At 40.4% G+C, this 22,691-nt stretch overlaps 1 protein-coding gene across 3 annotated transcripts in view; it reads left to right on the forward strand.

The window, feature by feature from the left end:
• The first annotated feature begins 4,535 nt into the window (after window positions 1-4,535).
• SEC24A (SEC24 homolog A, COPII coat complex component) overlaps window positions 4,536-22,691 on the forward strand; it is a 50,520-nt gene continuing 32,364 nt past the window's right edge. For all 3 annotated transcript variants that reach the window (XM_075009436.1, XM_075009437.1, XM_075009438.1), the window contains exons 1-3: window positions 4,536-4,671; window positions 16,282-16,809; window positions 19,985-20,164. In XM_075009436.1, coding sequence (XP_074865537.1) covers window positions 4,593-4,671; window positions 16,282-16,809; window positions 19,985-20,164 — 787 coding nt within the window. In that variant the 5' untranslated portion in view covers window positions 4,536-4,592. The remainder of the gene's footprint in view (window positions 4,672-16,281; window positions 16,810-19,984; window positions 20,165-22,691) is intronic.

Here is a 22,691-nt window from a genome sequence, read left to right on the forward strand (position 1 = left end):
AGGCGAGGGGGCTGATTCATAAATTTTGATCTCTTGGAGTTGGTAGTACCATACATTGAAGTTAATACTATCACCTCATATGTGTAGGAGCACAGACAGAAACCAGGATTCTACCTGAAACCTAGTCCTCATCCTAGCACCATATCCTCATGCTGGAATGCCCCACTCCACTAACATTCACACCTGTGCACTGGGATCTCCTTCCTGAGCCCAAGGTAACTGAAAGTGAAACCTATTGGCTACAGAAGTGTGTAAGCTCAGGCAGCTTTCTGGCCAGGGTGACTTGCATCATGGCAAGTGCCACCAGTGTGGCTTTCCAGACCAAAGAGAACTCTCTGCTTATAGGTTATGAGGGCAGTGGGTGCTGTGGTGCGTGAGTCTGGGCACACCACACAACCCCAGGGCCAGCAGCTGTGCAGGCCTGATTAAATAATTTTTTGAACTGTTTCACAGGCTAGACTCGGGAAGTGCTCGGGCTATAGATGGCCCTCTCAGCCTGGAGTTCGAGACCCCAATCTAATACAAAAAAAACCCAGTGTGAATTGCTACATCTTTAGGGCCTGATCTGATTCCCATCAGCATCAATGGAAGGCCTCCCAATGGTCTAAATTAGAAATGAACTGGACCCTTCTACCACTATATGGAGAATGCCATCCACTGTTATTCAACTGCGTTGTTAAAAACAACCAACCAAAAATACATTCTCAATGCTTTATTATATTACACGTTTTTCTGTTCAAAGGATTTTTTATGAAATACCACCTTTACTGTGTGAGCATTTTTCTTTGTTTTTAATAGCATAATCCAATAAGTCATGTGATGTGCATGTTGCATAATCACATGCTTGTCTTGGCTCTTTGTAAATGCTAATCTCAGGTTTCCTATTAAAAGTGGATTGTTGTTGTTGGTTGGCTGCAATAAGAATGCTGAAATTCTAAACTCCCTTCTTATTCATGGTGGATAACAGTGATAGAGACCTGCTCCAAAGTATTCTGGGTGGGAGGAGTACACTTTTGAGAGCCCATATTACAGCATTTGAAGGATGTTCAGTGACTTGTCTGAAATGAGCTGGTATTCTCAGTCTAACTGCCAGTAAACAAATATCTGTCACACAGAACAACCAGCATACTTGGCACCGTTATTGACAGTGTCATGAGCGAGGCTTGGCTAAGACCTGAATCAGTCACAGAGACTAAACTATAGTCACTTATTAATTTCCATTCAATCTTTTCAAACGTTTATAAGTTTATCCCAGCAATATACTTCATTATGCAAAGCTGAGAAGAAACAAGGTTAGTACTTTAATAATTTGAAGGGTAATGAAATAGCAGTGGAAACTACTAAGGATAAAAAAATTATCTGGTTCTGTAATTTGAGGCAGGATTTGAAACAATAAGAGGACAATCATAGAAGAGGAAATTGCCAAATTTGAATAAATTTGTGTACCTTTTTTAGAAAAGGTAGTTGGAATAGAAGGAGTTCAAGCATTAAAAATAATGAGTTAAGAGTTTCTCTTATATTTAAAACTGGATGAGTATAAAATATTAAGCCACATTTAGTACATGAGATTCTGCTGTTCAGTGGTTGTGGTCCTTTGTTCATCTCTTTTAACATTTTGTTGCTTTGTTTTTCTCATCCTGGTCTTTATTTCATTAATAAATATTGGTGAAACATCTACTTATATTTTCAAATATTAATTATTGTTAATAAAGATTTACATCAGCATCCCATTGAAATTAAAAGGACCTGAAGGAAAGTATGGGACCACCTTAATAAATCCAATTGCAAGAACAAGAACAGAGATACTTCTCTGACCTTTGACTATACAAACTTTTATTTTACATTGCTAAATTTTAATATTATTGGAGATATGCTGTGTAATTGTAGTCATGTTGATCCCAGTCCCAGGATACTAGAGAGAAAAGGTTGGAGAGGTAATTTCTTTTACTGGACCAACTTCTGTTGGTGAGAGAAACAAGCTTTTGAGCTACACGGAGTTCTTGTTTGGGTTTGCTAAAGTACTGTAGCTCTGTGGGGTGGGGGTGGGGGAATAAAGCACAAGTAAATTAATTTTGTATTTTAAATATAGATTTCTCAGCCTCATGCTATTCACAAAAATGATGGAAAACACAGTCCCAGGAAATTATTGAAATCACCCTCAGAAAGCTATATTTTGCATTTTTGTACCTCTGCAACCCAGGTGACTCATTGCTCTTAAAGGGAAGAAAGACAAGGCATCAAGATCCAAAGTAAATGGGAATGGAAGTTAAGTACATGTTTAACACTTGCGCTATCAGGACCTAAACTGGCATGCTGGATTTCTACAATCATAGTTTAATCTTTTCACAGGTGCTTTAAAGAACTGCTAACAGCTTAAATAATTTTAAAAATATTCTTTTTATATCAATACTGTCAGTATTATGTCATATGACCCTTTCCACATTTTTATGAATAGCAGAAAGAATGTTTGGCTAAAAACCTAGAGTTTCGTGTTTCTAAGTTCCTCTACTGCTGTGGCTTATTCCCACTGGGTGAATGATATTTGGAGATTGTTGCTCTCCAGACTAACATTCTAAATTGTTTATTGTTATGTCAGCATATTATACCCATGCCTTAAATCCTGTCTGGCCAGGAGCTCCATGCAGTTGGACCTCTGCTCTTGTAGCTCCTGGAGACAGGTGATTATGTGAAACTGTAGGGTTATTTTATTTGTTTATGTAAGTTTCTCATTTTTACATTTGCAAAGAAAGTTTGAAACTCGTTAAGTCTCAGAGGGTTAGCTGTGTTAGTCTGTATATTTAAAAATAATGAGGAGGCCTGTGATACCTTAAAGGCTAAGATTTGTTTGAAAACATGATACATACACACCCTTATCTCAAAAACTGGATGGGAATAAGTGTATTACTTTTAAAAGCATTGTGATTCTAAGCTGATTTGATGATTTTTATGCCTGAATTGTGATCTTTCAATGGTAATATTGCTGTGCTCTTCAGCACCATTGAGAGCTGCAGCAGGCAAGGTGGGGGGAGGGCCAGCTCCACATCCTGGAAGAGGCTGGACCAATTGCAGAGGGAGCAGGACCTAAAGCATTTGGCCTTCAGTGCCAGTGGGACTGCTGCATGACCCTGCCTCCCACCCAGCTGCCCACTGAAGGAGCTGGGTTCCTGCGATTTAAAGGGGCCTGGCACTCCAGCCACTGCTGCTGATACATTGGCAGTGGCAGCGGTTGGAACTCTGGGCCCCCTTGAAAGCCTGGGCTGGGGGGAACTGTCCCCTTTGTCTCCCTGGTCAGTGGGCCTGTTGCTCTTCGTTCTGAGTTAGAATTGCTGCATTAAAACTTATGGCATTTATACTGTGGAAATTTAAGCGGAATTTTTGCACATGTAAAACAGAAGTGGTCTTGCGTGTCTTACAAACCCTATGTCACTCTGCAGAAGGAGCTAAGCTTCTACTGATTTCTCTGGAAATTTTGCTATTGACTTCAACTCAAGCAGGATCATACCCAAGGGAACTCTGCTATGATATCAGAATCATTACATTCTGCATCCCTAATATAAATAACAAGAAGTTCTGTAGCACCTTAGTGACTAACAAATGTATTTGGTCATGAGCTTTCCTGGGTAAGGCCCACTTTACTCACAATAGCTCATGACCTAATAAATTTATTAGTTTCTAAGGTGCTACAGGACTGCTTGTAATTTGTGAAGGTACAGACTAACATTTGCTACCCCCTCTAAGACTATTCCTAATAGAATATACCTTCTTCCTCTACAGGGCACTATTTTTGGAGGGTAGGGGAAGCAGCAACTGTCCCTACCAGGATGCTGTTTAATTTTCTTCCCATTCTCCCAACTACCAGGGAATGAGAGGAAAGTATGTGGTTTGTGTGCATGGTCCTCGCTCCTGGCAGGCTAGGTGTGAAAGCAGAAGAGTAAATTGCATTTTCTTCTTATTCCTCAATAATCAGGGGACCCGGATTGAGAACAAGCAGCATTTTGGTATCAATGGTACGTTCGCCTCTTTCTCCCCCGTAACCCCATTTCAGCTAGATGCCTTTTCTCTCTCTTTTTTTGTGCAGTATGTTGTCTGCCTGGCTGCTGTGCTTGAGGCTTATTCAAGAAAAAAATATATAGGGCTCATGATATAAAAATGAGCATGGATAGACAAGACAGCATGATATTAATATATGCTATTGTTATTATGACATAAAACTGATTTAGAAATAAAAAGCTATAATTAAATTATTCCGTGGGAGACAGTGTAGACCCAAAGTCCAATGCTGCAGGGGGATACTCCATGCAAGAGACATACTGGAATCATGCTACAACAGTCCAAAGAACGATCCCTTGCCAGCAGAGCAACGCCCTCTGGAAGCTCTGCCCACTTCACCCCTCAGCCCCATCACGCCTCCAAGCCACGCCCTCGATCGCAGCACTCGGTCCCGGAAGTGCCACGTGTACGGAGTGCGCTTGCGCGCCCTCGCTGTCCTTCCCTTCCGGTGTGTGGGTCCCTCCCTCCGACCCCCCCGCCCCCCCCCAGGCTCGGAGCTGGGGCCGGGCGAACCCAGGCAGAGAGTTGAGTCCGCTCCCGCCATGGCCCAGCCCGGGAGACCCCCCGCCGCCGTGGGACACAGCGGCCAGAACGGGGCTGGAGAGCAACGCTATACCAACGGTGAGGCCAGGCCGCCGGGAGCGGTGTCCGGCCGCAGGCTGAGGGGGAGCCCGGCCTTTCCCAGTGAGCGCGGAGGGGCCTTGCCATTCCCGGCGCGACACCGGTCCGGAGTCTCGGCCTGGGGCCCCCGGCGCTTTGCGGGAGCACAGCCCCGAGAGGAGCCTCTGTGCCCGGCCCTTTAAGGAGGGTCACCCGGGAGGGGACCCCCGGGCGGCGGGTGAGCTCCTGAGGCCCGGCGGGCACTCCCTTGTCCTCCCCAGCGCCCTTCTCGTCTCCCCAGGTGCGCGCCGAGCGGTTCGTGCCGCCGCGTTGGGAGGATGATCGGCTGCCGTGGGCGAGGCCTGCGCTTCCCTTGGGGTCTAGTTTGCCCCTGAGACCTCGGCGCTCGCCACCCCGGTCCCGTGGGGGCACAGCGGGCTCAGCTCCCCTGTGCGGGACGGGCTTTAGATCTTAGGGGCCGGGGTAGGCATTCGCCTGTGCTCGGTTTCAGGGGTTGAGTGGGAGTGTGGGTGCCACGTAGGATGTGGGTCATCGTTTTGGATCCCTTATGTTGTGCTCATTGCTGCAGTATCGGAACACCCATCCCGACGTGCGTGAGTGGGGAAGGATGGGAGCCGGGGCGCCACAGATGTACCTAGCGAGAGGTTTCTGTGGAGAGTAACACAAACCAGTTCTAAAAAAACAAACAAACAAACCCCCCCGGGAGAAGGCACCTCTTCTGGCTGTGTGGTTGTAGGTGTGTGTGGTATTATTATAAACCTTTTCCAAGTACCTTCCCTTATGGTGGAATTTTGGGTAGATCACATTCAAATTGAGCACCAGTTTCATCACTAGAATATACATGGAACACTTGTTAGCATATTTTGCTTTATTGGAACAAGATCTAGCAGTAAGCCATAAAAATGGCCAGATCTTGAGGTAAAGGATGCTTGGTGGAAATACTATTTCTGCATCTGATTGCAAAAAGATTTGCACGTCCTGTTTCTCTGTTTCTTCACGAGAAAGGTTATGGAGGAAAATATGTTGGATTTACATAATTTTCAACAATATCATGAGAGGACAAAAGCTGGTATCCATAAGGGATGGCGTTTTCACCCTTTCAGACTCTGTGCTTATACAGTAGTCTGTGTGCCTGGATGATTGAGGCTTTGTTATCTGGAAACATTAGAGGTAGTGGTACAGATGGGAGAATAGATGAAGAAATGAACCAGTGGTCTGAATTTGTCCTAGTATAACAAAAAGCAGTCAAGTAGCACTTTAAAGACTAGCAAAATAGTTTATTAGGTGAGCTTTCGTGTCCCACGAAAGCTCACCTAATAAACTATTTTGCTAGTCTTTAAAGTGCTACTTGACTGCTTTTTGTTTTGATAGTGTATAGACTAGCACGGCTTACTCTCTGTTCCTAGTATAACAGTGTTTCTTTAAAAAAATCAGTCTGTTTTAGCCTGCTATTTGGTAAAGAAGCTGTCATTTTCTGTTCATGTTATAATAAGAGGTAAGTTTTTGGGAAAAAAGCCTTATACGGGTAAAAATAAATTTGTTGCATGATTGAGATTTATTTTATAGTATATCTGATCAATTATAGAGAGTTAGCTGAGTTAGTTTGTACTCCAACAAAACAAAGCAGCAGAAATGTTACACTTTAAAGACTAACAAAATGATTTATTCAGTGATGAGCTTTCGTGGGTCTGTCCCACGAAAGGTAATCACCGAGTAAATCATTTTGTTAGTCTTTAAAGTGCTACATTTCTGCTGCTTTGTTTTGCTGACCAATTATAGATTGCATTCAACATTCTAAAAAGAGTCATTCATAATCTGAACATCTGTGACCTTTTGGAATGTAATGTACATGTGGCACCATGATTATCACTTGCTCTGGGAGGATCCTGTAACTTTAGAATAAAGCATATAATGTAAGCTTTGCATAAACTGCAAAGGAAAAGTGTTCTGCCATTAAATAAATGTTATAATATGGGAGTGCTATCGTTTTTGGAGAGGAGGGCATTGCATATTTTTAAGGAAGGTGGAAATATATTGAAAGTATTGATACAAGTTAAGTTGAGCAACTTCCAGTTGTCAGCCTAAAATTAGAAAAATATCACACTTCAAGGAAAGCCTCTTAGTTACTGAATAAGTAAATGGGATATATTGCTCCAGATGTGTTTTAGTTTCACATGAACACTGGGATATTCCCTCTAGACTATGCAAATGCATGTTTCTCTACATCTTTCATAAAAATAAGGGAGGCATTTTGTATAATGTAAAACTAAGTTGCAGTAAAAGTGATTTGTTTTTACAAATGCATAATTAGAATTCTTTTCTCACATTTCCTCACAAAGGACTTCAATATAGACATACACAAGCTTATGGTAGATGAATATTTATACAGTGCCAACAGTACATGTGGTGCTTACTGTAAATGATAGACAGGTTTTGCAGTCTAAATAGACAATGGACAAAGAGAAGATTGCTGCTAGACAGCAGAGTGATAAATCATTGTAGTTTGCTGTCTTGATTATATTTTAAATTTTTTGTGACCCCTGATTTAGTTAATATTGCCTGAAATAGGAATGGAGTTGGGTTATAAGAGATGTATGAAGAAGATTCAGGGCAGGCTATTTAGGGTGTCTGACATAGGGTAAAAGAAATGAAAAAGGAGAACTATAAAATTTGTTTTGTTGATGATGTAATCTTCAAATGATGTGGCATGTAAAACTTCTTTGGCACTAGTCAGAAATTCGTTGAGTTGATATTTAAGCACTGACAGTGTTCTCAGCACTGTTAATGCATGGATGAGGAACCCTTCCCTCAAAGCCCTTGCATTTAATGATGCGTTAGAAATCAAATGCAGACTGAAGAACAGTATATTTTTAATATGATGGTACTGTGTGACAATTCTCATAATGGCTAAGGTAGCTTCTAGATTTACAATGGTAGCTGTCTGTGGAAAATAAGGTTAGTTTTTGTTTGTACAGGGTATTCCAGGTTTTTCACAATGATTTCTTGCTCATCATGTATCTGATACGTGCCTTCTGAGCACACAAGCTGATATATAACCTTAAATTGTTACTAGCAGCACTGTTGTTCATCTAGGTTTCTGAGGCTGTGTCTACACTGCAAAAATAACTTTGAAGTTACTTATTTTGAAGCTGAGCATCTACACATACCTTACTTCACAGTTACACTTTGAAGAAGGGCACTATTCCATTCCTGGTAATGGAGTAAGGACTTCGAAGTTGGGCTCCCTACTTCAAAGTTAACTTCCAAGTAAGGGAAAATGTGTGTAGACTCTCTGCTGGCTACTTCGAAGTAGTGCCTAACTTGACGTTAATTTTGAAGTTAGTTCCTAGTCTAAATGCACCCTGAGTGTAATATATTAAGTTGCTTCAGTAATCACCCCCTCCAATACTTTGAACAGCAGAGACATTTGAAAGGAACTAGCTTGATAACATGGATATTCATCACCCTTTGCTGTTAAGTACATTAATAATCCTACATTTTAAATGAAGACTAATTTTGAGTATTTGTAATTAAATGTAAATGCATATTTTTGATTCTTTAAATATCTTCTGCAGGGATCATAAGATCTCATGCTACAATGTCAAGATGTTTCAGAAACTTTTGAGTTTTGATTGGGGACCCAAGTGCTCTGTGGTGGAGTGGGATCAAATTTAGCTGCACCAATTCCCATCTCCATTTTAGGTATTTAACTTCCATTACTGTAGTAGCTAAACGGAAGTACTATTATTCCTGTTTTTATAGATGTGCAATTGAGGCCCACAGTAAATTACTTGCAAAAGATCAGAAAGGAAGTCTGTGATGGATTAGAGAATTGAATTTGCGTACCTCAAGTTCCAGACCCATGCCCAAGCCAGTGAAACAACCTACATCATCTTAAGTGCCCTTGCAACTCGGAATTTATTCTCTTGCTATGAAATACGCTTTATTCCCATCCCTTGATAGCTGTGTGTACTTTTTGCAGGTTATCATTTGTAATAGCAAATGTTAATTGACATATTTGCTAATGATTTTCAGAAGTAATTACTCTTTTGGATTAATTTTTCCACTGTTTTCTCTAGGTACCCCCCTCTGTGCTTTGTTTTCTATTACTTTGAGGCAGTGAATCATTGACATCAGGGAAAGGAGTATAGTGGCTTATCTTCCCAGCTCTCTTGTCCTTGCTTGTGGTGCTGGTCAGGCATTGTAGCTCATCAGTCCGTGCTTCTGGTTGTAAGCTTGACTCCGTGGGGAAAAAACAGAACATAATCAGTGTAATCCAGTTAGGTCTTCCTGATGGAGAAAATTGGAGAGGAAAAGGCAGATCCCAGCAAGCAAGGAGATGAAAAGTGAAAAGAGCACATGGCTGCAGAAAATAGGAAAACTTGGTTGCATCTTGGAAAAAGGCCACATTCTTCAGTTACAGAATGGAGTCCGTTGGGCTCTGATTATGATGAATTAGTGTGGTTTATATCTAATAGTGCTCTTGTTTCAAATTGTCAGCACACTTGGGCAAATTTGACTGCAAATGGATGTAGGCGAACTTTTTCAGACAGATAGCTTTTTGACCAAAATAGCAATACCATATAAACCAGAAGTATTGTGTTGAGCTCCCCAAATAGTTTGGAGCAAACTGAAAAAGTTAAAGTATTTTGACCTAAACATTTTTGTTCACCTTTCAGGCATTTTGATGAAAGCAAAAGAAAGGACTAGCTTCACAGAATGGCTGGAGAAGGTGGTAAATTTGTGTCCCGTATAGGCTTTAGCGCTCCCCCGTCCCGCAAGTGGGCTGCGGGTTCCCTTTGGGAAAGCTGCTAGCAAGCCTTTGTCTCTTTGTATACCCACATATGTAGCCACAGAGCCTTATAGCTCCCATTGTCTCCAGTTTGCCTTTTCCAGCCAAGCGGAGCTGTGGGAAGTGATGGTTGGGGCCACACTGTTTCCTAGAGCTCTCTTGGCTGGAAGCTGTGAACCAGAGCCAATGGGAGCCACGCGTCCCCATGGCTACAGACCCTGTAGGTAAACAGAGTGGTATGGGCCTGTTAGCAGCTTACCCAAAGCAGGCCCACAGCCCATACTGAGAAACACTGCTCTAGCCCAGCGGTTGGGTATTCCGTGGTATGTGGGAGACCTGGGTTCAGTTCCCTCTTATGCCTACCTGTTGTGAAGAAAGGTTTTGAACTATAGTCTACTGTGTTGCAATATGGTTCCCTAGCCTCTGAGATGTTCTGTTGAGTAATGCTTTGTCAGTCTTTCCTCTTGGGCAGTGTCTGTACTAGCAAGTTCTTTTGAAAAGGTGGTCTTTTTCCGAAAAACCCGCAGAGCCTCTACTCATGTGCGCTCTTTTGATCTGAAATTGAAAGAGCACCACACTTTTTCTGGTGTCCCAGGTGAAGAAGAATACCTTTTTTCAAAAGAGCAGTCCTTATGGTGCCAGATTTTTCTCTCTCCGGCCTGTTTTTTTGAAAGAGCAAGTGGCTGTAGGATGCTCTTCATTGAAGGAGCAGATTGGTTTTTGATCTGCTCTTTTGTGTGTGGATGTGCTCTTTTGGAAGAAGTTTTTTTGGACAAGATCTTCTGGAAGAACTTCTTTTGAAAGCTCATTGTAGTGTAGGCATAGTCATGGGCTGTTGCATTTGGAAATAGTGATTAGAGCAGGCTCTGCAATTTGGGTCTCCAAACTTGCAAGTCAGTGCTGTAATTCCATGTCGGTAGGTCACTCTTTCCTGGCCCAATTATTATTTGCAAAAGAGAGAATTTCTTTTGTGTTTGCAAATGATGTTACCATACAAATACATTGAATATAATTTATAAAACTGTACATTTGCTATATTTATATTATATGTACCAATATCTTTCAAGCCACTCAATTCAGTGACAAAAGAAAAAATTTATGTTCCATTTATATATATATATATATATTAAGGAAGTATCTTCATAAGCAACTCTGTTTCAGTTACTTAATTTAAATAACGCCCTGGCATTTACTTTTGTCGCTACAGAAGTATTGTTAAAACTGTTCCCAGAGATAACCTATCTTTGTGGATGATAGTAAAAATGATAATTTTAAGGATTTTATTGAAAATTGGTTTGGAAGAACTAATATTGAGTTGTATTCTTTTGATACTATAATTCCTGTTAAGATTTTTTAACCTAAATTTTATCCCCTTCTCCACCCCTTCTTGAACCCATTGACAAACTTCTCAGCAAATTTCTTTTTTTTAAGATGTTATCCTAATTATAACTTTCAGTGAAGCTACAGACAAACATGGCTACCCCTCTGAGATTATAACTTTCAGTAATAGATTAATAAAAGCACTTCATTGTCATAAGGTTTCTGGCTATTCTAGTATTAACATAGTGAAGATTTGTTAACAGCTACTAGACTCTTATCAAGGAATCTGAATCCTTTATTTTTGTTTGACAAGCAGGTGTTCAGTGATCCTGTTGTGATTCTGATGCATCTGTTCTCTAGATATTATGTAATGTAAATGTTGATCTTATCCCTGAAGTCATGGGAGAACTGTGGCTATTTTAAAAAGTCTCAGAGGAGTTGCCGTGTTAATCTGTAAATTCAAAAACAACTAACAGCTCTGTGATATCTTAGAGATTAACCAATATATTAGGTCGGGGTCATCAACCTTTCCCATGCAGAGTGGAGAAATTTGACCTTTTGACCTCTGTCTGGTCTCAGTGCCAGTGATACTTTTTCAAAGTCACTAACAGTCCTACTTAGACCAGCTTCATTAATAATAAAAAAAAGATGCAGAGCCTTATTTTTTAGGTGATTATTAGTAGCATTAGCTGGTCCTTTGTTAAGCCACAGGCAGCATAGCTTTCAGCAAGCTCCTGGCTGCATGGAGGACGAGGGATGGGGCTGAGCTACTACCTTGTGCTGTGATGAAAATCGGCTCATGTACCATTCTTGGCACCCGTGCCAGGGTTGTTGTTCCCTATATTAGTTCATGAGAACATCTGATGAAGAGCTGGTGACCTAGTACATTTGTTAGTGTCTAAGGTGCCCCAGGACTGCCTGTGGATATTTTCCTTACCTATGTATAATGTAGAACAAGAAGAAGTCCTGTGGCACCTTATAAACTAACAGATATTTTGGAGCATACGTTTTCATGGGCAAAGATCTGCTTCATCAGATGCATGAGTCTATATATTATGTAATGTAAATGAAGCGGGTCTTTGCCCACGAAAGCTTATGCTCCAAAATATCTGTTAGTCTATAAGGTGCCGCAGGACTTCTTGTTGTTCTCAAATATACAGACTAACATGGCCACCTCTCTGCAATGTATAATGTAGGGACGGAGGATAAAGGTTCTTCTTCAGAGACAGAAATGAGGAAGCGCTGACAAAAATAATTCGCGTATTACCTTGAAGACTGAAACTGTGAGACTCCAATTAATTCAGTTTGATCTAAACTGCTGGAAACACCTTTTTTTGGTTCTCTGAGGTAACCAATATGGCTGTTCCTTATTTTTAATACAGTATGACTATTAAAATACTGTGTTAACTTGAAGTTTGTTGCAGCATCTATACATCAAGGAGTGCTTGGTTAAAAACTTAAGCATTTAAAGCAAAGACACCTTTCATAGTCACCTAAAAAGGCATGTGGAAATCATAAGAAATTTTTAAAAATTGGAGGCGATGGAATGGGAAGTCAGTCAGAAAAACTCTGACTACGAATAGCCAAAAACACTTCAAGAGAGAGAAAAGTTGTAATGACATGTGGGGTACAATAAGTAGCGTATTTAAATAACTTGAAAGCATTTTAATTGGAGGTATATACGACCTCTTTTTATGTTGGGAATGTGTGTCCAGTGGATTACATAAGGTGTGTAAGACTTAGAACTGTGGCTTGCAGTTCTGATATCGTGGAAAAAAAGTTTGTTTAAATTCAGAATGAAAACTTTAAATTTTCTGTGGGAAGTAAATTCTGAAAGATTTCGTAAGAATTAAACATTCATCATTTTGGGATTAGAGAACCTTGAATGAGCCATGGCTCCAGGTTGCAAACTTTGGGGTGTTCAGCTCTGCGGAAGTCTGTTGGTGGGTCTTCCCTGGAATGATGAACCTTGGGCATTTGGGGCTCATCAACAGCTTGTCAGGCAAGGTGGGAGGAAACCAGGAGGATTTACAGTGGCAACTTGCCTGTGTTTCTGTGAAAGTTTCAGTTTCTCTGAAACATTTTGGATTTGACAAAATACTATTTACTGACGAAAACTTGTTTTAAAAAAATTACTTGCGAGAGCCCCAACATTCTGAAAACAATGTAGTACTATTTTCCTTTATTGTATCTTGTTGTTGTCTTTGAATGTAAATTATTTTTACAAATAGTTAATGGTTTCATAAACTGCTTGATTCTGAATATCTTCTCTAAATGAATCTAGGTTTGGCTATAGCAAGCAGCAGAAATGTAAAATGCAGATTAAATGGATAGGCTACCTTTTTTTTTTTTAACTTCACTAAGCAAAATTTTTGAGACTTATTTGGCAGAATTGACCTCTGACACATGATCCTGAGAGAGATGCTTTTAAATAAAAACAAAAAAGCAGTCTAGTAGTACTTCAAAGACTGACAAAATAATTTATTAGGTGAGCTTTCGTGGGACAGACCCACTTCTTCAGATCAAACATTCATCAGCTAGCTACTACCTGAAGCTTGGGACTAGAGAATCTTGAATGAGCCATGGCTTCAGGTTGCAAACTTTGGGGTGTTCAGCTCTGGGGAAGTCTGAAGAAGTGATCTGAAGCTCATCTGAAGAGGTGGGTCTGTCCCACGAAAGGTCATCACCTAATACATTATTTTGTTAGTCTTTAAAGTGCTGCTGGGCTGCTCTTTTGTTTTGATAGTATATAGACTAGCACGGCTATCTCTGTTGCTTTTAAATAAACATCTCTATTAAGGACAGTGCGCCCATCAATTAGGTGCAAACAGAAACTTTTACAAAAGCATTTTCACACTTGTCAAAACAAAAAGCAGTCAAGTAGCACTTTAAAGACTAGCAAAATAGTTTATTAGGTGAGCTTTCATGGGACAGACCCACTTCTTCAGACCATAGCCAGACCAGAACAGACTCAATATTTGAGGCACAGAGAACCAAAAGCAGTAAGCAAGGAGGACAAATCAGAAAAAGATAATCAAGGTGAGCAAATCAGAGAGTGGAGGGGTGGGGAGGAGGTCAAGAATTAGATTAAGCCAAGTATGCAGACGAGCCCTGATAGTGACTCAGAAGGTTCCCGTCCCGGTTTAAACCATGTGTTAATGTGCTGAATTCGAATACAAAAGTCAGCTCGGCTGCTTCCCTTTGAAGAACGGTGCGAAAATTCTTTTTCAGTAACACACATACCTTTAGAAAAAGCAGTCAAGTAGCACTTTAAAGACCAGCAAAATAGTTTATTAGGTGAGCTTTCGTGGGACAGACCCACTTCTTCAGACCAGAAGTGGGTCTGTCCCACGAAAGCTCACCTAATAAACTATTTTGCTAGTCTTTAAAGTGCTACTTGACTGCTTTTTGTTTTGATAGTGTATAGACTAGCACAGCTTCCTCTCTGTTACTATTCAACATACCTTTAGGTCATTAATAGAATGCCCCATTCCATTAAAATGTTGACTAACTGGTTTGTGGATCTCGAGTGTTTTGATGTCTGTTTTGTGCCCATTGACCCTTTGTCTAAGGGAGTTAGAAGTCTGTCCAATATACAAAGCATCTGGGCATTGTTGGCACATGATGGCATATATGATGTTAGTAGAGGAGCATGAGAAAGTGCCCGTGATTCTGTGAGTAACCTGGTTAGGTCCAGTGATGGTATTTCCAGAGAAGATATGTGGAAAAAGCTGGCAGCGGGCTTTGTTGCAGGGAAAGGTTCCAGGACTGGTATTCCTGGGGTATAGACTGGTACTTCAGCATGTATTGTCAATTCATTAGCCTTCACAGATGCCAAACAGCTAATTGGGAAATCAGCACAAATGTATGCTGCCTTAAAAGCAAAAAACCAGTAAAGTAGCACTTTAAAGACTAACAAAATAATTTATTAGGTGAGCTTTTGTGGGACAGACCCAGTTCTTCAGACCATAGCCATACCAGAACAGACTCAATATTTAAGGCATAGAGAACCAAAAATAGTAATCAAGGTTGACAAATCAGAAAAAAAATTATCAAGGTGAGCAAATCAGAGAGTAGAGGGGCCAGGGGTCGGGGGGATTCAAGAATTAGATTAAGCCAAGTTTGCAAAAGAGCCCTTATAATTACCCAGAATATTTGCATCCCGGTTCAACCCACGTGTTAATGTGTCAAATTTGAATATAAAAGAGAGTTCAGCAGCCTCTCTTTCCAAAGTAGTGTGAAAATTCCTCTTCCGTAACACGCAGACTCTTAAGTCATTAACAGAATGGCCCACTCCATTAAAATGTCGCTGGTTTGCGGATCAGGGGTGTTTTTATGTCTGTTCTGTGCCCATTAACTCTGTCTAAGAGAGTTTGAAGTCTGTCCAATATACAAAGCATCTGGGCATTGTTGGCACATGATGGCATAAATGATGTTAGTTGAGGAATATGAGAATATGTTGCCTTGTTAGTATCATCATACCAATGTATGATTTTCCCCTCAAACACTTTTGGTTTAGTTGATTTTCAGTTGGATTTATGTGGGCAATAGAAAATAACTTTTCTATTAGCTGGCTTCCAGAACTTGGTATATTCCAACGTAAATACTACATGAGTAATACGGGGATGAGTTTTTCCTCTAAGTAAAGCTGACTACTAGATAGTGACAGAGAGAAAGCCATGGTAGTCTATATACTATCAAAACAAAAAAGCAGTCAAGTAGTACTTTGTTCTGGTATAGCTATGGTCTGAAGAAGTGGGTCTGTCCCATGAAAACTCACCTAATAAATAATTTTGTTAGTCTTTAAAGTACTACTTGACTGCTTTTTTGTTTTGACTGCTAGATGTTTGTATTCTCAAGATTGTGAGAAATAGAAGTAGTTTCTTATGAACCATGCTGTAAAATAGCAGTCACCTTATGAACTAGTCTGTATATTCAGTGTATGTTCCTTTGTAAATTTAACAGTAGGGTCAATCATCATGTGAAAACATTTTTGAATTGTTACAAACTCCAAGCATGTTTTCCGTATCTGCCACCCATATTTAATTGCTACATTCTGTTCACCAGTGTGTTGCATGCAAGAGTACAAGAGCTACGGTTGAATTGCTTTTGCTGAGCATTTGGCATCAGGATAGACTGAAGAAATACAGATAGGATCACCTGCAAACATCAGCCAGAAATGATGAGCCATTTTCAAGTCTTGAATCTTCAGAGAATATTAGGATTCTACTAGGTTATAATAAAAATAATTCAGCAAAAGTCTAATATATTAAGAGCAGTTAATTATGAAGTTCATGTGTCTTGAACTGATCTCCATTCACCTGCAATGAAATTCTTGGCTTGGTACTAGAAAGAACTTCACCACTGAGGGACTAGTGGAAAGTGCTCAGGGGCAGCAAATAGGTGATATGTCTTAGGAAGCTGGCATTTCTTCTTGGGTGCATAGTATGCAACATGGACTTTTTGAAGGTTTGTTTTTGTTTTTGTTTTTCTTTTAGGTCCCGTGCAAAACTCATTGGTGCATTCATCACAAATGTCAGATGGCCAAGGATATAGCTCTGCAGTTCCAGGATTATATTCGCATCAGGTACCAGCAAAGGTTCCTCTGCAGCCATCTTCTGGACAATATAACTTTGGTGGTTCTCAGAATGTTTCTCCATTAAGTAATCAGAGATCTGGGCAGACTATTAATCGACCATCTATGGGACATACTTCTGTCGTACCTTTGCAACATGCAAGTTCTGGTCCCCAAATGCTCCCTCCATCACAAAACTCTGCTGCTGTACCATCATCTTCTAGCAGCTTTGTTCCTGGAGCTCATAACGCAGCACTTTCAAACTGGCAATATGATCAGACTCCGATGAGTCAGCCAACTGGGTCTCAAACACACCATTTTGCTCATATAGCAGGAACAGCATCAACTCACCCATCATTGTCATTATCAGGGAGCACAAATCCTCCAACAAGTCACCAGTACACTGTTTCCCCTGGAGGTCCTCCACTTCAAAACAGCTACATGAAGCCAGGTAAGTAAGATAAGGTAATCAGAAGGACTATTGCACAGTGACATATATTTGGACTGAACTATACATCTGATTGAAGACATTCATTCTCACTTTAGCTGTAATGGTTAAAAATAAAAAGCTGAATCTGCAGTGACTCTTTATGGTTGTGGAACAGCTTTGCTAAATTAAATACTCTGATAAAATGCAGTTTAGAACTACTTGGAGAACTTTGAATTACTAAGCAAGCTACCTGCCTGTTTTGTTTTTAAAAAAGGAAGGCAAGGGCTAGAAAAATAGAGGGGAAAAATGTTGTATTTGTACTTGGTAAACACACAGTAGAGAGGTTGGGTGAGCATGCGTGGTACCTATATGCCCTTTTGTTGTTCTGTGAATGTTGCATATTTGAACATTTGCACACTGTGATCAAATCTTGGGCTCTTGAGATTTTTCTGTCAGGAGGAGTTTGTGTGTGCGCAAGTACAAGGGTTTTTAGGGTTCCTGTTAAATCATTCAGTTCTGGCAGTTCTTAGCAACAATGTCACTGGAAAGTTGTAAATTCAATTAACTGAGCATAGTTTGTTGAGCCATACAGCCTTCATTCTTTTTGAAAATGTGACATCTCATATTTGTGGGTTTGCAAGGAGAAGCTGTGAGAAAGTAGTGGTACTGCAGTTCGCTTGCTTATACTAGACAGCGATGATCTGTTCAGGAAATCATAAGTCGGTGCAGGGACTTCTGAGTGCAGCATAAATGTCAAACTGTACACTGGCAAATAAAATGCCACTATGTTTCTGTTGCGAATGCAAATGTTTCTGTTGTCTATGATGGTATGCACCACTCAGTTTCTAATTTCATTACTGCCTTCTGCTTGTGGTAAACATTTAACAGTTTTGGGCACCCTTTGTCAAATGCATGAATTTGTCTCAAGCTGTAATAGTTTATTCAGGATTGTTGACTAAAGCAAGTCACGTATCTGGAATACATTTTAGGGGAAGTAAGAAAACATGAATAAAGTAATACCCATATTATTGTTAAATGAAAAGTTTAATGCGTAGTTGATAGAAAGCTTCCTTAGTCTAAATTTATAGTTTTATCTCCATCTCAAGTCTTGTCTCTTGAAAATGTCCTGATGAGAAGCGTGAAATGGGCTATAAAAGTGTAAGAGCAGCACATTATTCTGTATATTCTAGAAATTGAGCCCTATGATATGCAGACGATGAAAAATGTGCCTAACTCTCACAGCTGACTTTGACCATTTTGGAAACACAATACAGATTCAAATCACTTATGCAGTTTCAGTTAACTTCAGTTTTATCATCGGGTTTCTACTATTCAGTTCACATAGCAGCAGTTCCTTTTCCAAGTATGAAGCCACTGAGCACACATTGCTGTTAATGGAAATCATGTGCTAGCCTTCTATAAAATGTAGTGCAAATCAATGCAGCCAGAGTGCGAAAGCAAATATTTCCCATGTGGATGACTTTCAAACTTAGGCTGGCTAATGTATTTCAATGTTAGACAAAAGAAACCAGTTGCACAATGGCTTTCAAACTGTGGTCTGTGAATCATTAATATCCCTGGAGATATCTCTCATAGGAAAATTAGGAATCAAGGAGTAGATGGTTGGGAGAGAAGACCTTGAAAGGCTCACTCTTTCAGATTGGTCTATAGAATTAAAAGGAAGGACTGTAACAGAACTCTCCTAGGTCATTAAAAATTCTTCCTGACCTAAATCAGTTGAAGTTATTTGTAGAATTAAGTGACATGTATTATCTTTAAAATTAGATTACATAACTTAGTTTACTGGCCAGTTACTTCTTTTATTTAATGGGTACAAAGATCTCTGCTAATGTTTGTAATGTACCTTACATAGTGCTATCTCTGTTGGCACAGTCTCAGGAAAAGGAATAAAATGGAAGTCATCCTTGTAAAGTTCTGCAATACAACAGATTGTTGTTGCCCTATACTTGGTGTATGTATAAAACCACAGAAGTCTAGCATTTTAAAGACTAACAAAATGATTTATTCAGTCATAAGCTTTCCGTGGGACAGACCCACTTCATCAGATCAATCTCATTTCCAAGACAGATGGACATTTGTAAGTACAGAGGACCAAAAAAAAAAAAAGTCGCAATAAAAACTGACAAATGAAATACGTAGGACTGGGATGAGGATTGTGGGGGGGGATAATTGTCCTGCTTGAGATAATTACGAGCATCAAAGGAAAGGAAGCAGTGCTTGTAATGCATGAGGTAATTGATGTCCCTGTTCACACCACGTGTTAATGTGTCCATTTGAATATCAATGCCATTTGAATGGAATAATGAACGTGCCTTGTGCTTTTAGAGAAGGGTAGGCATGTCATCCTCTGAAATGGAAAAGAAGCCCCTAAAACAGTTCTTTAGTGTAGAATAAGAAATTAAACTTGGGATGACAGTCAAATAAGTAATTTTCTTTAAATTATCAATGGATGGTCAGGAATATGGAAATCTTCCATTAGATAATGGTGGGAGTTGGTTACAGAAAAATGATGTAGCCTTAACACTTCTGTGTATTCTGTAACCTAGGAAGATAAATACTTGATGTGACACTTTCACTGTGTAGATACTAATAAAGCTTTGTGTATTATCCTCAACCTGGAATATTTAATATCAAAACAAAATTACAGGAGTATATCCTTCACCTGTGTCTCATTGCTGCAGCATTCACTGCATAACATCTTTTTTAGCAGGTGATTTTAAAATCTAGAAAATACATATTTCTAATGATGACTACTTGACATCAGATCACATAGGTGGCAGATGGACATCCTCTTCAAGGAAATCTCTCTTTAAAAAAAAGCGTGGGTTGACAGGGTTGTCAGATGCAGTGTTAATGATGAGGCTGGCATTTTCCAAGGCAACTCTTGTTGACTGTTAAGTTGAGTTGGATGATTTTATCTGCCTTTGAAAATCTTGCCATAATGGTTATGAATCATCAAAAGAGGTAGTGACATAGACCATGGAGCTATAGAAGTACTTAAAGATGAGAAGATAAGCTAAAAGCTGTTGAACTTCTTGTGTTTCTTTTGGATTTCTCTAACTTGTGCTGCTCTTCCCACTGAATAAATAAGATGGATTTCTGTGGTTCTGTAACAAGGTAACCATCTGGGACTCTTCAGTCAGTTTAATGCTCTTGAAAATGATTATCTCTACAGGTTCTGTTCCTGCACCAGTGAATAGGCCTTTAGCTTCAGTATTTCCTCCTGCTAGATCTCCTCCAGGACCCCCTCCAGTTGGAGGTCCAACTTTAGTGAGGCCTTCTGCACCTCCAGTTGGCCCCCCACCTACCAGCTCTGTACCCCATCCTCCACTAAATTCAGCTTCAAACCATGAAGGTAAGGGATTGCTCACTTCTCTTTATTTGTTTTCTCTGTGTCAATATAAATAATTTGCAATTAACCTCTCTCAAAATGACTTGATGAACAGAAACCTTTGGCTGCTGGAAAACTTTCTTTGATTTCACTGAAGTAACTATGCTTCCGAAGTATCAGAGGGGTAGCCTTGTTAGTCTGTAGCTTCGAGAACAACAAGAAGTCTTGTGGCACCTTCTAGACTAACAGGTATTTTGGAGCATAAGCTTTCGTGGGCAAAGACCCGCTTCATCAGATGCATCTGAAACCACCCCGCCACTCATGCATTTGATGAAGCGGGTCTTTGCCCACGGAAGCTTATGCTCCAAAATATCTGCTAGTCTATGCTTCAGAACACTTCCATTATTTTTATATCTGAATGGTTTTTATCACCAGTGTTTCCCAAATGGAAGTGATGGAGGTTTTTTTTAAAAGTAGTTCAAATATGAAATGAAATGATTTCCAGATATCAGTTTTTGATACGATATTTTCAGAAGAGTAGATTTATTTCCTGTGTTGAATTTGTTGCAATGTTGCTTTGGGGAAAAAATGTGCTAATTAATGAAATGATTTTATTGGATTGACTTATTTGATCATTTGACCTTAGTTTAGCATAGTTTCCTCACAGTCTTGAAACTGATGAGAGAAATTATATTATTTCCCATTGATAGATGCTCAGGAAGAGAAGTAAAAAGCCGTGTGTTCCAAAAAGATATTTGTAAGTGGTGTGGATATTGTAGCCCTTGGTTTCTATATTCATTTTTGTGTTTAGTAAGGCTTCTTCTTTTCACATTGTTTCAACACAATTTAGGGAAATTTAAACCTTTCTGCCAAAAATCCTGCAGCAACTGTGGAAGCTTAAAATCTCTTACTCCTGCATGGAGTTCTTCTGTTTGTTCAGTAGGATCAAGATAGGTGTTAGCATCATTTGCATCATGGTATTGTTGCTTCTGGAATGGAATGAGGACTACCACATACAGGGCTGTCCCAGAAGGAAAATTAAAAAAATATGAGCTCTGTTATCCCATGTGAGATTTAAGTGCTATACAGGGTTTGAAACTCCCAAATCCAGCATTCTTTCATCTGGCAAGGACCACGGATCTTGCAGGATCAGAGTGTCCCGGGTCACAGAGGTGGAGGGGCCAGCCAGACCAGTGGCGGGAGCTCAGGCAGGGCAGCCACAGCTGGTCTGGCAGCAAGGTGTGGGAGGGAAGGGAGTCAGCAGCAGCAGCCACAAGGGAGCTGCAGTGAGAGACCCTCAGCCTGAACCAGAAGAAGTGGCGAGGGCTGTTTGGGTGGGAAGCCAGCCCAGGGAAGCCATGGCAGGGGCTGGATGGAAAGCCCCTGGGCTGGGTGCAGCAGCTCATTCTCTGAGCCAGCTGGGGAAGCCCCGGGCTGGGAAGTGGCCTCTTGTTGCTGGGGCCGGGCTGGAAGCTGTGGCCCTGGGAGGCTGTGGCAGGGGCTGAGCTGGAAGCTGCTCCTGAGGAAGCCATGGCTGGGGCCAGGAGCTGGCAGCCTGAGAGCCTGCGGACGTGGGGAGTCAGGGAGCTGCGGGTGACAGAGTGAGGAAAAGCGCCCGGAGCATGAGCTGAAATGCCAGGAGGGTGGTAGAATTGATCACCCCAGTCCAGCAAAATCCTTCATCCGGGACTGCTTAGTTGCCAAGGGTGCCAGACTAGGGAGGTTGAATCTGCACATTATATTTAACTTTTATAGTGAAACTTTTGAATCCTATGTACTATGTGCTCTGTTTCCAGTATGTTAAGGTAATTGGACACCGACTGTTAAAAATGCTCTTTGAAGTACCAGCTCTCCAGGACTATTAATAATCTAAGAAGAAATATGGCAGTCTTGAGGTTTACTGCTGTAGCTGTCACACAAGTATACCATTGTGTTTATGCACTCATCGCTGCTTTGTACCAAGCGGCCCTGTAGTGTTTCACAGTGTTAATCTTAGACAGGGCCAAACAGTGATTAGCACCGTTTGCTTTTTTTAATATAGTACTGGCGGGGTCTTCAAGTCAAAACTGTTTTTTGGCTTCTGCCCAGCAGTAAAATTGATAATTTCCTTCTTCTAGGGAGTTGGGTGAAATTGTAGTATGAAGACCCATTTAGACGGAAGACTTCCAACCTGGCCAGCCCTGGATAATAGTCCTTTTTTTTTTTTTTTTCTCCCATTTTTGAGTATTAAGTAATGTATTGGAAGTTGTTTTGATTAGAAAATTGGTACTTTTCCTACATTTTAAAAGACACCTTATACAGTCTTATGAGAGAAGTTAGAATGTTCAAGAGATTTTAAAGCAGCTTATTTACTTCAGAGAAATAGAAGGATTCAGTGTGTATTATTATATTAAGTCTCTTTAATTTGTGTCATCTTTTGGGTATGTTGGGTATATCTTTCCTTCATGTATCAACTGAGAGTACCCAATAGCCCTTCATTAATCACTTTCTGTTTTGCTGCTTTTCAGTTCCCTTTTGTTCTGTATTACAGTTCACTTTGGGTAAGAGACTT

Source organism: Carettochelys insculpta, chromosome 15 (assembly GCF_033958435.1).
Source record: "Carettochelys insculpta isolate YL-2023 chromosome 15, ASM3395843v1, whole genome shotgun sequence".
In the NCBI taxonomy this organism is placed as follows: Eukaryota; Metazoa; Chordata; order Testudines; family Carettochelyidae; genus Carettochelys; species Carettochelys insculpta.